The 17,193-nt window shown below is 39.9% G+C and overlaps 1 protein-coding gene, 1 long non-coding RNA gene and 1 pseudogene across 4 annotated transcripts in view; 1 reads left to right on the plus strand and 2 right to left on the minus strand.

Annotated features, from left to right (window-relative positions):
• Window positions 1-4,341, plus strand: part of GAD2 (glutamate decarboxylase 2) — a 71,235-nt gene extending 66,894 nt beyond the window's left edge. For both annotated transcript variants that reach the window (XM_019749131.2, XM_074324956.1), the window contains one exon: window positions 1,319-4,341. In XM_019749131.2, coding sequence (XP_019604690.1) covers window positions 1,319-1,492 — 174 coding nt within the window. In that variant the 3' untranslated portion in view covers window positions 1,493-4,341. The remainder of the gene's footprint in view (window positions 1-1,318) is intronic.
• LOC141570035 (uncharacterized) overlaps window positions 1-17,193 on the minus strand; it is a 73,760-nt gene that overhangs the window by 19,902 nt on the left and 36,665 nt on the right. The window contains exons 2-5 of one of the 2 annotated variants that reach the window (XR_012493776.1): window positions 10,606-10,803; window positions 10,357-10,513; window positions 8,438-8,588; window positions 5,887-6,103 (exon numbers count right to left, since the gene is read on the minus strand). This is a non-coding gene — a long non-coding RNA (uncharacterized LOC141570035). The remainder of the gene's footprint in view (window positions 1-5,886; window positions 6,104-8,437; window positions 8,589-10,356; window positions 10,514-10,605; window positions 10,804-17,193) is intronic. The other variant, XR_012493777.1, reaches the window with a different exon arrangement.
• Window positions 11,218-12,934, minus strand: LOC109456691 (nucleosome assembly protein 1-like 1; annotated as a pseudogene).

A 17,193-nucleotide genomic window follows, 5' to 3' on the forward strand; every position in this document is an offset into this window, starting at 1 on the left:
AACTGAGTCTGAAACATTCCTGATGTCTACCATTCCTCATCACATATTTGCAACAATGAACTTAAAAGGTCAAACGTTATATTTACAAATTCCAATGGTAAAATATATGGACGGCTCATACATACAGCTAGACATAATTTAAATGTATGCCTTTATAGTTAATAAGGATGCAGGGACCCCTCAATAGGCACCCAGCACCACCGGCAAACGAAAGAAGTGAAAGACTCTGTGCCTGCTCTCCAAGAGCTTAGGGTTGAAATACAGAGATAAACTGTATTTTGTCATAAGTAAGAGGTAAGTATCATCTATTTACAACTTAAAAGAGAAAAAAGAGGCTAGTGGACTAGAGAAATCAGGAAGGGCTGCGTAGCAGCTGTAGAACTGTGGTAGAGGTTTGGAGTGTGTGTGTTGGATGTGAACTGGAAGAGAAAAGGGATTGTAAGCAAAGAGAACAAGTGTGATGTGGTAAGATGGAAGGCAAGTGTGAAGGGATAAAATTATGGGTGGTACATTCAAGGGATATTAAATAAATTGGTCTTGTCCGACTGGAAGGTTTATTTCAGTAAACACTGAAAGATGAGTCCTCAGAGCTGGGTGACAAAGAGTTGAGTGAAAGAGTTTGACCTTGATTTCATAGACAACAGAGGATGGCTAGTGCTGTAGTCATTCAGTCTGGCATACATGTGGTAAAATCTTGTCTGTGATCCACGTATGTAAGTCCAGTGGGTTCAGCATTTTTCTCAGCTGAGTCTTCACCATTATTAAGAAACATATTTCAAAATACCTTATAAATTGAGGTAATGCAAAAGGAGAATGAAAAGAAACTAGAAAGCTTTAGGGTCTCAAAAAATTGCTTTAGGGTCTCAAAAGTCTGCTTATTTTTATACTTCACTTGATATTGAGGCTTACCTGTTGGTAGCCATTTTCTGAACTATGTTTTATTTCCAATGTTTTCACATTTACTGAGGGAAAAAGAATACTCTGCCTTAAATGTTGTACTGCTAAACTCTTTTAGCATTGGACCAACATCAGATTCTTCCCATTCTCCCAAAATATTAACTAGAAAGTCAACAAAAAAGTGGCAAGCACCTGATAGCCTACCATTTACTATTCCTCGTGTCACATTTAAGATCTTGGTATTGAACTGCTCCAGTCCTCCAATCCCAGGAAAACTTGGAAGCAATTCTTTCGAGGAAAAACAAATGTGATTCTAATTGTTTAGTTAAAAATGAAAAATGCTGCTTGATAACAGGTTCTTGTTCTAAGGGAAGAGTCCCCAGGAGAAACAGTTGCCATTTTGAACTGTTCTCTCCCACAGGTGGCTCCAGTGATTAAAGCCAGAATGATGGAGTACGGAACCACAATGGTCAGCTACCAGCCCTTGGGAGATAAGGTCAATTTCTTCCGCATGGTCATCTCAAACCCCGCAGCAACTCACCAAGACATTGACTTCCTGATTGAAGAAATAGAACGCCTTGGACAAGATTTATAATAACCTAGCTCACTAAGCTGTTTCAGTTCTCTAGGTAGACAATTAAGTTGTCACAAACTGTGTGAATGTATTTGTAGTTCGTTCCAAAGTAAATCTATTTCTATATTGTGGTGTCAAAGTAGAGTACAGTTTAAAAATCAAAAAAACATTGCTCCTTTTAAAATTCCTTTCTTAAGTTTAGAATACCTCTCTAATAATTAGCGACAAGAGGCTGTGTTCTAATCACTAAGGAAAAGCTTAAAATTGTTATAAATTCTTCTCTTACTTTTAATATAGTGTGCAAATCAAATTTTCTTTTCACTTCAGAATAGTAGGATTGAATAGTGCCAAATTGCCCCTGAATCATAAAAGGTTCTTTGGGGTGCAGTGAAAAGGACAAAGTAAATATAAAATATATGTTGACAATAAAAACTCTTGCCTTTTTCATAGTATTAGAAAAAGTTTCTAATTTACCTATAGCAACATGTCAAATGTATTTAAATACATATAATTTTACAAAAGGAAAATATATATATTAAAAGAAATCCTATTTTGTAACATATAGATTTTTATTTTATATGGGTTATACAAACTGCAGGGGCAGATATAAAAAATAAGCCAGATTTTTTTTTCTCTTTCTTTTAATGGAGGCACAATAAAACACTTAGCAAAGTTATATTGAAACATAGGCCCACAAAATTCTTAAAAGGTAGGATGCTTTCTTTCTGTTCATGTTATGGCTTACCACATCTTTAAAATCAGTATTATAAAACAAACACAAAAAATTCCTTAATATGATTGATCAGATCGACAATAAGATTCTCTTCCCATATCAGTTTTCCACCCAGTGGACCCCTTGCAGACACGCTAAATAAGCATGACAAGCCAAGGCTCATCTTAGACTAAATTAAGGGAATCGTTTCTCTTTTGCTTTCCACTTCAATCTGTTTTGAACAGAATGTGGATGCTGGTTCCTGAGGCATCTTCCCAAACAGTATTCTTTTATTCGGTCATTTGAATTAATTAGGGGAAGTAAAAATAAAATCTAATCAGCCTGAGCAAAGAGGAACCAAGCACATTCCATGTGGTAAGCCCTGAAAATTAAAGTCAACTTTGGGAGAAGAGAGCTCTGTGTGAGAATAATGTCGTCATCCTGGACGCCATATTGACACTGTCCAAGGAGTCATTTATCTCCCGGGTAATTGCTTGGTCCCATTCCCTCCCCATTCCTACCAACAAGTCTTTCCCACTAGCTTCCCTATCACTGGAATCCCAAATACTTAATTTCTACTCCATAGGTGGTTTTTTTATGCCCTGGAGAAATGATCTCCTCACCCAGGATGTTAAGACAGCATCTTAAAACCTTTTCTCTATCTCCCATCAAGATCCAAAGTGACCAGAATATACAAATAATAAGATACTTAGAATTCAAAATAGTATTTTAAAAGCATCCTCTGCCCCTGCAAACCTGATGGAAAGACAGGAGCTAACAAGCACTCCCACAGATATTTGTGGAGCCACAGATTCTCAGATGCTGACTGCTAGTAGAGGAGACTGTGGATTCATGTATCAGATTGCAGACACAAATTTAAAAACATTCGTCCTTTCTGTATGGACCAGAAATAGTTTTTACCAATAGGTTACTTTCCCCATCCCTGCTTCTTCCAGGCCCTTCCCCAAGTTTGCTGGGAGACTTGTGCAAAACCGTATGCCGTGAAATCCCTACCAATTATAGCCCAGGGAAGAAGGTAAATAAAGCCAAATAGGTCCCAGTATTTTAACAAATACTCTTTAAAGTAGTCTGTAATCGACCCAGGAGGGAAGGAGTGAGGGAGGAAGATTGTTTTGAACATTAGCCAAAATTCCCAATGCAAAAGGCCTTTGTGTGGGACCATTCCTTACAAGTTTTAGATAAGTTTGGTTTTAGCTTTAATCAGGAGTGACATGATCATTTTCATTTATACAGCAATATTGTGTTTATTATTTTAAAATACTTGAAAAAAAGTGTGGTATGTCTTAATCTGAGACACCGAAATGGTATGGACTTCATGTACTGTCACAAGGCTGTGAGGAAAGAAAAGGAAACCAATCGTGTGTGTAACTATATTGCCTTTATTATATTGATAGTACCATCTTGTCACCTCAGATTGGGGTTGTGCACTTTAGATCTGAACTGTACAGTGTTGCAAATCAACATGTGTTGCTGTAAAAGCTTGTACAATATATTATTGATATGTCTTTTTCTGTGTGGTAGCTGTATTGATATTCTGAGAACTGCATTCGCATCTGTTCCTGTGCTCTCTCCCTCCCTCTCTCTGCTAAACTGTATGCCCTCCACATCAGCTCTAATACAGAATATGCCCTCGGCTAAGCTTCCCACTGAGAAATCTCCTTTGAGACTTGTGTAGTTTCACAAAACGCAAGGTGAACGCTACTTCGTCTCTGAAGACGGAAGAAACCCATTATGGAATGTCACGGACTGCTAAAATTGCAGGTATTGTCCCTGCTGGGGTTTGGAGTAGGTGCCACTCCTTGAAATATGGACAAAGAAAGCACAAGTGTAAATATAGTGCAGGACAAGGAAGAAAGGAACCTAACAGTGGAAATCATCTTGCACGTGCTCTCCTGTTTTCAAATGCTAAGTTCAAGCACTGTGTATTTATTAGTTACCTGTGCCAAAATACTGTTCCCAATTGATGTTTCTGAAAGACATCACCCTCTCCCCAACATTATTCCATGACTAAAGACAGAAAAACAAATACAAACATGTGGCAACCTGTTCTTCTTACCAAATATAAACTTGTGTGTGATCAAAGTATTTTATCTGTGTCACCTCTCTAAACCCAAATAAATGTGTAAGTGTGGACACATCTCAGGCTTAGAATGCTTATTTCTGACCTTGCCATGTTGTGGAGCTAATTTTTGATGAACTGCCTGAGTAAAAGGCCCTTCATTTGCCACAGAGCGCATCATGGGCCTTTGGGTCTCTGTTGGGGAAAAAAGGCCCTTACATCTGCAGTCGCCCCCTACTGTAGTTTCTGAAGAATATTGTTTACCACCCTGTTTTCTCCTTTAATCAGATGGAAGCTTTTTAAAAAATATGTATATTTTTTATTATGTAAAATTGCATGTACATACACAAGTAGACAAAATAGTACAATAAAGTCCCATGAAGGCTTCATCCGGCTTCAACATTTGCTGATTCAGAGCCTAAGTCTCGTTTCATCCATGCCCCACTCCATATCCTCCCCAACACCAAATTATTTTTATATGAATCTGTGAAAAAGAAGGACTCCTAAAAAAATAAGTCCTCAATGCAATTATCCCAACTAAAACTGTAACAGTGATACTGCGATAATGATATGAAATACCCAGTTAGAGTTCTCATTCCTTTGATTCTCAATTCTATAGCAAGAAACCCAGGAAGGCCCCACACACCTTTCAGGACAGCTGGGGCACATGCAATTCAGGTGCACAAAACGACACTGTATGCACGTGAGCTATTGCAGCGCGGGCAGATGAAAAGCCAGGGGAATTTAATCAGTGGACTATATCCTGATATGCCTTGCCAGGGTATTCTGTGGCCAAATAAATACAAATCAGAGTTAGTATATGCTACGAATGTTTATGAGTGCTATAATGTCATGGGAGGAGGTATCATCCTAAAGGACTGGGTTAGGGTGGCCTGGAAACCTAGGATCCTGCTAGGAGAGGTTGGATCCATGCGCTCACGTTTTCATTCCTTCAATGAGGCATCTCCTGGAGCAGCTGCTGGCCTCAGACTGCTAGGCCTCAGATGCCAGCTCTGCTGTTCATTAGCTCTGTGACCCTGCGCAAATCACTTAACCTCTCCAACTCTCAGTTCGCTCATCTGTTAAGTGAGGACAAAAATAGCAGTTTTCTCAAGGGTGATAATCAAGATTCAAATGAGAAGAAAACTCAATGCTTGCAACATGATGAATGTTTACGGTATGTGTTCATTTTATTTTTATTCTGAGTTGCTGCCTATAAGAACCAGGCTTCAGACACAAGCCCTTCGAGCTCCTTAACTCATCTAGAGGAGATCGTCCTAAACACATAGAGGAGGCTACAGCAGCATCTCCCTGTAGAAAGCCATGTTAGGAATTCTCCCTAAGGGCAGCAGGCTGGTGGCTGAGGCAGCCTCCGTCACAGCCTTAGCCCTAGCTTTAATAGAGTATGGGAAGAGACCCAGAAAGCCTGGGCAGGAAAGCTGAGCAAAAAGGAAGAGCAAGAGGAAGTAAGCTACTTTAGTTGGGACAAATTATCCAGTATGTGTTCCGAACCCCTTTCCCCAGGGCACATCCTTGCCTCAGACAGGCGGCCATCAGAGTTAGAGCAAAATGACATAGGACATCAGGTTCAGCTTCATTGGAATTGCCAATATGGTCACTTACCCAACTAAGGCTTCCAGCTTTCATTTATAGTGAGGCTCAATCGTTGGGGGCATCGTTGGGGGCATACCAGAAAGAAGAGTAACTTAGTCTTCCTCAAGCCATTAAAGAGTTTCCAACGCCTCGAAAAACGAGTAGCAAAGAAACACTAAAAGTTCTGAATTGAAGGTCGTCACTGCCCAGGACCTGCGGTCATTGGCCCTGGCCTTGGAGCGTGCACCTGGATAAACACACAAAGTACACACTCAAGCAGATGCACAGACACTTCTCTACTTGAAACCCTGCTTCCCACTTTTGGAAAAAATGTTTGTGGTCTCTATGAAAGTGTCAGAACTGAGGCGTCTGGTTGAAGAAAAGTAATAAAAAGCTTATTACAGCTCGCAAGAAAAGGACTTGCCAGGGAAATTTCAATTTATTTAAACATGGTAACATTGTAAATTCCAGGGAAATTCAATTATACAAACTTGAGAAAGGAAAGATTCAAAGAGTTTTCTTCCAATTCAGATTTTAGTCAGTCAAAAGGAAATCTTGCTGTGAAATCTTTTGCCTTCTCTTTATTTCCTTTTATGTCTGTTTTGGGATTGTGGAGATCAAGAAAGTAAGGCATAGGAATTTTCTTTAGTGTTTATTTTTATTTAAATTGTTGCCTAAGATTGCATACATTTCCTCTGTCCTATTGAGACATACTCTAGAGGGAGAAGCCATTTCTCGCTATGCGTCTCCACAGCTGGCTGGGCCCAGGCTGAACTATATGCAGGAAAGAGCATATGGTTCCAATTCTTACTTAGCAGCCAAGAGATAAAAAATGAGTTTCCTTCTTTCTCTATATGCACTTGTTAACGTGGCAAATGCAAAACATCCACTCACTTCCCTTTTTTGAAAGGGTGGATGGAATTTCAGGTAAAATATGTATCAAGAATTAACCATTGATAGTTAGGCCTGGGTGGGAAATTAAATTCTGACATTGAGTGATTCTCTCTGCTGCTGTCATAATGAGCCATAATAATTTATTATAAGAGATAATGTAATCTAGGAGTAAATTCAATGCATGAAGGATCCCAGACAACTGACATCATTAATCTAATAATTATAGCAATATTTAATGAAGGAAACGAGAAATGGAAGAACGGGCGAAGGCCTGACCTAATTCTTCTGCCTTACTCTACCTCAATCTGAGGCAGCTATTCTAAAATTCCAGAAGCCCCTTCAATACTTCCTGGACTAATGGCAAAATCTGCTAATCCTCAGTAATATACTGTCCCTTCTTTTTATAAATTCTGAATGTCTTTTCTTCATCTGTAAAATTAGGTTAGTGATACTTATTGCAGAGGGTTGTAAGGATTCAATGAAAAAACATCTGTAAGGCCCTTGGCAATAATCACCTGCCAGTGACTGTTCCCTTCTGTCCCCAGCTCCATCCTGTACCTGCCCTGCCTTCTGGTATTAGAATGGCCTCCTGACGGAATGGCTGCTGGGGAGTCCACTGGATCAACATTTACTAGGAATCTGATTGCTTCCCTGGGTAGCTTTTCATAGAAATTAAAAGGGTTTTGTTTGTTTGCTTGTTTGCTTAAACAAAACATCAATGGCGATCATGCACTTCTGCAAAGAGCCATGGGCTTGAACACACTGGGAGCAGGTTGTATTTGGTCAGCTCATTTATAAGGACTTTATTGGATTCTGTTTAGACAGGGCCCCACAAGGGGCAGAGGAGATAATCACCTATTAGCTGCTGAGCAGCAGCCACCTGAGACAGAGGACCCCAGGTTGACAAATGCTACTGCAGCAGCCTTTGTTACAGAGATGACTCATGGGAGCCATGCAAAGCCTCAGCAAGCAAGGAACAGGATCAACTAGGCTGCGTGTCCCACATTCTACACCATGATGACACTGGTGCTGAGGAAGATTCTCATTCTGCTTTCATTTGCCACACATACAGGCTAGAGGAAGCCACTCACCCCAGGATCCTTAACAGGCACATACACAAGAATCCCTGTCAACTAAGAACACCCTAGGTTCTTCTGATATGGGAACCATAATTACCTCATCCTCCCTGTGCCCCTTCTGAGGTTGCATAACACACAGTTTGCTTCAGGAATATATTTATATTTAGGGACCATTGTGCTTTCCCACTATGCTTGTAAATATATTATAAGAGATAATGTATATAAGTCTGTGTGAGAGTATATATATATATATATGTGTGTATATATATGTGTGTGTGTATGTATATATGTGTATATGCATATATATACATATATATACACACATATATAAAACTGCCATGTTAAAGATATATCTACAAGCTCTGCATATATCTAAACTTCCTATGCCCACAGCTCCACTTTTCTTCTCCAGCCACATGCCTTCCAGGAGTCATGGTAAAGCTACCGAAAGAGTAAGTCAAGAGGAAGTCAGTGTAAACAATAAATATCCGTGATGTGTTAGCTGCTAGGAGAGAGGGATGAAATATCATAGTCCCAGGCTTCAAGGAGCTTACAGTGTGGCAGGAGAGACAAAGAGGTAAGTCAATACATGACGTTGTCATAATTACCTGAATTCAGCGAGGATAACTCCGTGGGGGCGCAGAGAAGGCTTGATCTTGAAGGACGCTTTCCCAAAGGTCAGGAGGGAGCGAGGTACTCTGAGTCTGTCTCATGGACAGCATGAGAAAGGCATGGGAGGCCGTCCCCAGGAGCAGCACTCTAAGGGAGAGTGCAGCTGACAATCCAGCACATCATTTAGGAGAGCTCTGCCTACTAAGGTGCTCTGCTCATAAAGAGAACTAAATGCACGTTGTTGGCTAACAGGCATGAAAAATTAAACCTAAAATAATCAATGTTCTGGAAATATCTATGAGAAATGGGAGTGGTCTGGAGGGTGGGAGACAAATATGCATTTATTTAGGGTGGTAGCTTCCTGAGTGAAGCTCCTGGGACCAGAGCAGAGTCCCCAGGCCAGTCCTGTGAGAGACATTTCCAGCACGTCCACTCCAATCCCTGCTTTGAAGGCTGGAACACTGGTCCTTTGCAGAATACTTCATAAAGAGAAGTTTTCAGTGGAAAATTTTGCTTCTTTAGAAACTATGTTTTCCTACCGACAGATGATATTAGAACAAATACAGTTTTAGAAGCAGCCATGGGCTCAGTAATCCTTCAGTGCCATAAACCTAAGAGATGTTCAGCCATGTTTAATAGAGGAGAAGAAAACCTTACCAATTTACTGTGCTCCAAGGAAGTAAAAGTCCAGTGAAATGGTTTTCATCTGGTTAAATCTATTAAATTTAGAGGCAATGAAATGTTTAAGCACAAGAACTACCTCCGGGGTCCCTCTCCCACAGAGCATATTAAAAATCATCCATTTCCACTTCAGACAGAACTATCCTGAATTATACCTAATTGTCATTAAGCTCTATTGATATTAGTTCTACTTCTTCAAATCCATCACTTCTTCTCTATTACTATACTCTTCTCAGTTCTGGCCTTAATTTCTAACTTGGAGTGTTATAAAACTGATTACCTTCTATGTTACTCTTTTGGTTGCCAGTAATGAAAACCAACTTGAACTAGCTTAGAAAAAAAAAATGGTATAATACTGGAAAAGCTCAGAGTCCAAGAAATCCCAGGAACACTTAGGATTTGGGAAGGGTAACAATCAAAGTACTCCAAGACCTTAGCTGCATGAATTTATGCCTGCTCCCTCTAGAGACCTGCCATTGATGACCTGAGTTAGCTCAGAATTCCCAGTGTCTGTCTTTTGTTCTTATTATTAAGGAAGATTCTGACTGGGTGAGCTTTGGGTCAAATGTTCACTTTGATCAAAGTGGTCAGGTCTAAGATGATGGAATCATTAGCACAAATATGGCTCTCAGGGCCCACCCCTACGGGTCAGGGACTGAGGTCAGGGGAAGGAGGGTAGGTCAAGGGCTTTGCAGTCATGGCAGTCATCCTGATAGACACTGTTGGTTACTTAATGTGCATACACACATGTATACACACACACACACACACACACACACACACACACACTCAGTGTCTCTATCCACAGGAAATGTTGTCCACTCATTCAATCATTCAATCAGCCAACAAATATCTATTCAGTGCCCATGAGGTCTGGCCCTGGAAATACAATGGGAATAAAAAACAGGCATGGTTCCTGTTGCCATGGGGATACATCTAGGTGGAAAGAAGACAATAAAACAAACAAATATAAAATTATAACTTCAGAAAGGAATGGTACCTGATATAATGAGAACCTATGATGAAGCCATCACTTTCCTGAGAAATTAATTTATAAGCTGAGAGCTGAAAGATGAATGAGAGTAACCTGACTAAAATGGAAAGACTGGTGTTCCAGGAAAAGGGAACTGCACGCAAGAGCAACCTGTGGGGGGCAGGAGCATGGCTAACAAAAGAGATTTTTCAAATGTTTGGTTTTTGTTGATCGCTATCAACTAGAGAGCAGCAGTCTTACCTGTATTGTCTACTGCTGTCGCCCCAACATCAAGAAGAAAAACCAGCACCTGGGCTCTTAAAGGAGTAGAGAGCAAGGAGGAACTTGTGTCGAGGTGAGGCTGGAGAGAGAAGCAGGGGCCAGGCCCTGTAGAGCCTCAAGCAGTTGTATCTTTGTCCTGAAAGAAAGAAGAGTAGGTTGGAAGATTTGCATTTGAAAGGAGAACTGTGTAAAGTGTGGAGAGTGATGATAGGAGAGTAGAAGCTATACCTGATGGGAAGCTATTCCAATGTCCAGAAGAGAATGGCAGTATCTCAGACTAGGGTGGTGATGGCAGACATGGACGGACTGGGTCCTCTGTTCCTAGAGGCTTTGATCTCCATGGAATGACCTTTCTTCTCTAGTCCTCATGCTCCCCGCTCACAATTTTGTGGTCTATGGCCTATACATTTAACCACCACCCACACACTTTTATCAATTAGGGGAAAGATATGAAGAAGACAGGGGAAAAAATAATGTAAGTCTTTTTCTAAAATGGAAAAAGGCTTTCTTATTCAAATTCTTGTATGAGATAGTAGACTGAACACATGCATTTCTTACTTTATTTAAGCCCACTTCCATTGAAAGAAAAAAGGAGGGGAAAGAGGAATTAATCCACAATAGTTTTATTTTTTTCATTTAACAGTTCTGTTCATTTTCATAGCTGTAATCTAATAGTTACAGGATAAAAATACTCCAGAAGAACCAAACTATGTAGCAATTAATGAAAATGTGCAAATTTCTACATTCAACCTATCTGGCAGAAAAACTAAAGTTAAAATGCTAGGTAGAACAAATTGGTCTTTAAAATATCAGTTCCTTTCCTTTAAAAAAATTAATTACTGAGTCTACCAAGAAAATACAAAAACATAAGGCTGTAAGTATATAATAGTTGTTTTTAAACTCATATTACAGTGAAGGTTATTCTCAAGGACACATACATCCTGCTTCACTGCTGCTTGCACTCTGCTGGGGTTTGATCCTTCTTTGACTCATAGTCTGGATCATTTTCCTCATCTTCTTTCCCTTCCTCATCCACCTCTTCACCTTCTTCATCATAATCATCATCATCCTCCTCAATAGCTTCTCCAGTAAGTATAACACTGATCTTGGGATTATACGCTCACGTAAAAAGTGACCCATTTCAAAGTCTGCAGCAAGAATAGCTTCAACAGTGTCATCCAGATCTCCACTCTCAGGAACTTCATGAGGGGCAAAAAAATCAAAGAAAGAATCAACGGAAACTGTCCCATATCCCTTGTGTTTCTGCTTCTTTTTAATAATTTTCAAAGTGACATTTTTCCCTTTTTTCCAATCTATCTGGCACCCTGTACAAGCCATAATTTCTGGTCCAGCAAAAGAAAAGGGATCAGAAACATCTGGTTCTGACCTCATCCTGTATGTCTTCATCTACACTTCATGTGTGAAATACTCATTGGGTTCAAAGTGAAATTCTAAGACAAAACTCATAGGCTAGCCAGTGTTTGAGAACTTCACTTTAATATCTTCCAAGTGCTTCAGAATAGGTTTGTGATGTTCCTGAACCATATCACTGAGCAAGTCAACATTCTTAAACACAGGCAACCAAAATTCAGGAATTCCTTTGGGGTCTTCTTTTTTCTTCATCTTTTTTCTCATCTTCAATCTTGGCCTTTTCTTTCAGCTCTGAAATTTCATCTTCCTCATCTAGTTTCCATTGACATTCTTATCCTGTAGGTTCATAAACTGCATGAATGATCTCAAATTGCTTATCAAATAAAACAAAGGCTGATAGAGAACAGCGCACTTTCTTTCAAGAGCGTGAACTTCCTCATACAGCTTGGCTTCTGTGTGTGCACATCTAACTTGAAGGGTTTGAGAGCACTCACTTGTCTTTTAACTACCCTAAGCAAGCTTTCAATGTACCCTGTTGGTGTTTCTACCAGACCATCCAGTCTTTCTTAGAGGGCTGCAAGAATCTGAGGATTTTGCATCATCTGAACAGTCAGCTGACGTGCTTTGATTTTTGTTTCTTCACCAGTTTCTTCTTCTTCTACTTTTTCAACATCATCCAAATCTTGATCAAGTTCAGACTGTTCTTTGTTGTCAATGTTTGCCATGTTTTAAGAACACCAAATATTGGTGGCCAGCACTGGGAACCAGGCAGCCAGAGCTGTGCAGGCAGTGACTCAGGGAAGCGGTGGGAGGAACAGGAGGTGGCGCGGCGAGCAGATGGCACTAAAAAAACTAATCCACAATAGTTTTAACAGGAGAAGGATATCATTAATGGACCAGAATTTATATATTTCTGAAAAAAGAGCAGAGGGACTGAAACAGTGAAGAGAAAGCAGCAGTCCCAAAATGGCCTTGGAGAAACTACAACAAAGGAGGGAGCTAGCAGAATACCATCAAGGTCTAAACTCCACCTTAGTGGGTATATGGACAGCAGAAGTGAGGGGTCAGTAATCAGGATGATTAAAGAGGGCATGTCATCAAAACAGCTATACAGGTAACCTTTACACTCATTGGCCCACATATACCTTCCTAGTAAGTTAACTAAAGTTGATAGTCTGGCCTTTAATGAAATTAAATAATCTATGATCACCCCTGGGCCAGAAAGAGCCAAGGCTCTATCTCATTTATAAAATAAAAACTAACCAATATGAAAATAATTATGTGTGCTGAAAAATAAATCAATAGAGAAGGGGTCCAAGATGGTGGAGCAGCTAAACGCTGTGCTTTCCTTATCCTGTGAACACATCAAAATTACAACTAACTTATAGAACAATCAACCTGAAGAATCATCTGAAGTCTAGCTGAACAGAAATTTCATAACTAAGGATATAAAGAAGCCACATTGAGACTGGTAGGAGTGGCAGAGACATGAAATGGGCTAGCCCCAAACCTCCATGTGGAGGATGAAAATTGGGAGGGATATCTCAGCCATGGTCAGGGATCCCAGCTTCACACCAGGCTCCCCAGCCATAATACTGGTACAAGGAAGCGGAGCCCCCACAACATCTGGCTGTGAAAAACAGTGGTGATTCCAACCGTCTGGGTGGGATGAAAGACTGCAAAACCCAGACATCCTCTTAAAAAGCCAACAGGCACTCATCCTGCCCTCCAATGGAGAGACAGGGACTTGGGGGGCATCAGAGACATACAGGAAAATACTGAATTGTATGGCTTCATAGTGAGGACTGGAGGGACAGCTGCCAGTTTCCCTGTGTGGGGTCTTTTTCCTGTGCAACTGGTAGGCAAGTGCCATCTTACCCGTGTTTAGCTCTCCTCCATGCCCATGGCCAAATCTGAATCTGGATTGGTCTGGTGAGTTCTGCATGCTCCACCCTGGTGACTCACTGAGACCCCATCGCACCCAACTCTGTACTGCAGAAGCTTTATCAGCATCCAAACCTTACAGGAGCAAGCAGGTGGCAGTAGGCCTTGGAGTGTCCTGGCTTTTTGTGGAGCTGCCCCAGACCTGGTACTGGTGGCAGCTGTCCTTAGTTCACAGCATGGCCTCTCCCACTTGCTTCCAGGTCCAGCACAGGCTGTGACAAATGGTGGGTCGCTTTATAGCTCCTAACAAGTAGCCCCTGGCTGGTCACAGACAGTGGTTTACCTAGACGTGTGCCAAAGCCCTTCCCAAAAGGCCCCAGAACCAACATACTTGGAGGTTGGCTTTAGACCACAGCACAGCACCACCCAATTAGTCCTACAAGACACACATCCAAAGGGAGGTCTCAATAGGCACCAGAGCCTACTGAGGAAAATCCCAATCTGTGTGGTAAGCACCCTGTACAGTAGCCCATAAGCAGCGGATGTGGCCAAACCCCACAGCCAGTCAGCCTGAAGGTCAATTCCACCTACTGACATGCCAATAGCAATAAAGGCTCAACTATAACAGGAGGGTACACACAACCCACACAAGGAAAACTCCTGAAGCACCTAGCGCAGGTGACCAGGGAGACTGTGCTACTGGGCCCCATAGGGCACCTACTACATAAGACCACCTGGCAAAACTGAGAAATGTAACAAATCTACCTAACACATAGAAACAAACACAGAGAGGCAGCCAAAATGAGGAGACAAAGAAAGACGTCCCAAACGAAGAATCAGGAGAAAACTCCAAAAAAAGAACTAAGTGAAATGAAGGCAAGAAATCCACCACATGCAGTGTTCAAAATACTGGTTACTAGGATGCTCAAGGAACTTAGAACTTCAACAAAGAGATAGCAATCATAAAAAATAAAAAGACATAGAAACCTTAAAAAAGAACCAGTCAGAAGTGAAAAATATAATAACTAAAATGAAGAATGCACTAGAAGGAATTACCAGCAGATTAGATAAAGCAGAAGATAGAATCAGCAAATTGGAAGACCCAGTAGCATAAAATACCCAATTGGAACAGCAAAAAGAAAAAATCCAAAAAGTGAAGATTTGGGGGACAACGTCAAGTGTAACAACACTCACATCATAAGGGTACCAGAAAGAGAAGAGAAGAAACAAGAGATTGAGAATATATTTGAAAAAATAATGACTGAAAACTTTCTTAACCTAGTGAAGGAAATTGACATACAAGCCCAGGAATTGCAGAGAGTCCCAAACAAAATAAACCCAAACGAGCCCACACAAAAACACATTACAGTTAGAATTGCAAAGGTTAAAGACAAAGAAAGAATCCTAAAAGGAACAAGAGAAAGGCAACTAGTAACTTATAAGGGAGCTCCCACAAAATTGTGAGCTGATTTCTCAACAAAAACTCTACAGGCCAGAAGGAATTGGCACAAAATATTCAAAGTGATGAAAGGCAAGGATCTACAACCAAGATTACTCAGCAAAGTTGTCATTTAGAATCAAAGGACAGATAAAGAGCTTCCCAGACAAGAAAAACTAAAGGAGTTCATCATCACCAAACCAGTATTACAAGGAATGTTAGAGGGACTTCTTTAAGATGAAAAAAAAAAAAAAAAGATCAAAAATTTGTGTAATAAAATGGCAATAACTATGTATCTTATCAATAATTACTTTAAATGTAAATGGGTTAAATGGTACAATCAAAAGCATAGGGTGACTGAATGGATAAGAAAACAAGAACCTTACATATGCTGCCTACAAGAGACTTTCAGATTTCAAAGACATACACAGATAGAAAGTAAAGGGATGGCAAATGTAATTTCATGACAATGGGGGGGAAGGTGTGGCAGCAATACTTATACCAGAAAAAAAAAAAAAAAAAAAAAGATTTTAAAACAAAGGCTATAACAAGAAACAAAGAAGGACCCAGTAGTGCTACTTCTGAATATTTATCCAAAGAAACCCAAAACGCTACTTCAAGGGACATTTGCATCCATATGTTCATTGCAGCATTGTTTATAACGGCCAAGATATGGAGGCAAACTGGGTGTCCATTGATGGATGAATGGATAAAGAGGAAGTTGTACATATATATAATGGAGTATTGCTCAGCCATGGAAAGGAATGGGTTCTTTCCATCCTCAGTAGCCTGGATGGTATTGTGCTGAGTGGAGTATGTCAGACAGAGAAAGACAGATGCAATGTAATTTCACTTATATGTGGAATCTAAAGAACAAAATAAACAAATGAACAGAAACACACAGATACAGAGAACATTTTGATGGTTGCCAGATGGGAAGGGAATTGAGGGGGTGGGTAAAAATGGGAAGGGATTAGGAAGTACAAATTGGTTTACACAGTGGTCATGGGGATGTAGGTTGTAGCATAAGGAATATAGTCAATAATACTGTAATAATTATGTATGGTGTCAGATGAGTACTAGATTTATCACGGTGATAGATGTGAAGGGAGTTGGGGGACAGGGTAAAAAAGGTGAAGGGGTTAAGAAGTACAAATTGGTAGTTATAAATTAGTCATAGGGATGTAAAGTAAACCATAGGGAATATAGTCAATAATATGGTAATAACTATGTATAGTGTCAGGTGAGTACTACACTAGTCAGGGGGATCACTTCTTAAATTATATAAATGTCTAACCAGTATGCTATACACCTGAAATTAATATAATATTGAAGGTCAATTGTAACTGAAAATTTTAAAAAGGTGAAGGGGAATAAGAGGTTCAAATTTCCATGTATAAACAAATAAGTCATGAGGATGTAACGTACAGCATGAGGAATATAGTCATTAATATGGTGATAGCGTGGTACGGTGTCAGATGGTTGCTGAACTTATCATGGTGATCACTTCTTTAGGTATATAAATGTTGAACAACTATAGTGTACTCCTGAAACTGGTATAATGTATGTTAGCTATATTTTTAAATAAAAATCTTAAAATAAATAAATAAGTTTTAAAATAAATAAAAACAAATATATATTTAAAACAAAAAATCAGTAGACATTATAAATTTGAGATCTCTAAGAGTAGGAAACAATAGAAAAATAGATGGAAAATGCAAGAGACGAGCAAGAGAATTATACTCAAGCCAAGAGTCCAGGAAAATAGAACAGAGAAAACTGGAGGTAGGAAAATAATCAAGGATATAATGAAACCTTTACAGTAGTATGGGGGGGGGAGAAGGATGGGGTTAGATTCCCCTACCTACTTTCTAAATGAACACAGCTAAAATTATTGGATACTATATTTAAAACATCTTAAAAATATCAATAATCTGGCAATAAATAAAAAAATACTCAGGTCAGGAGCTTAGCAGAGGTAGAAATCCAGAGAGGTAAGCATAACGCTAAACCATTTCCCTTTGAGTATACTTGTCAAACTTTGTGAATTTGAACTTTGGTTTCATGACTTCACGGGAGGAAGGAGATGAAATGTCTGTCTTCCCCTTTTGCTAGCTCTGTTC

Source organism: Rhinolophus sinicus, linkage group LG02 (assembly GCF_036562045.2).
Source record: "Rhinolophus sinicus isolate RSC01 linkage group LG02, ASM3656204v1, whole genome shotgun sequence".
In the NCBI taxonomy this organism is placed as follows: domain Eukaryota; kingdom Metazoa; phylum Chordata; class Mammalia; order Chiroptera; family Rhinolophidae; genus Rhinolophus; species Rhinolophus sinicus.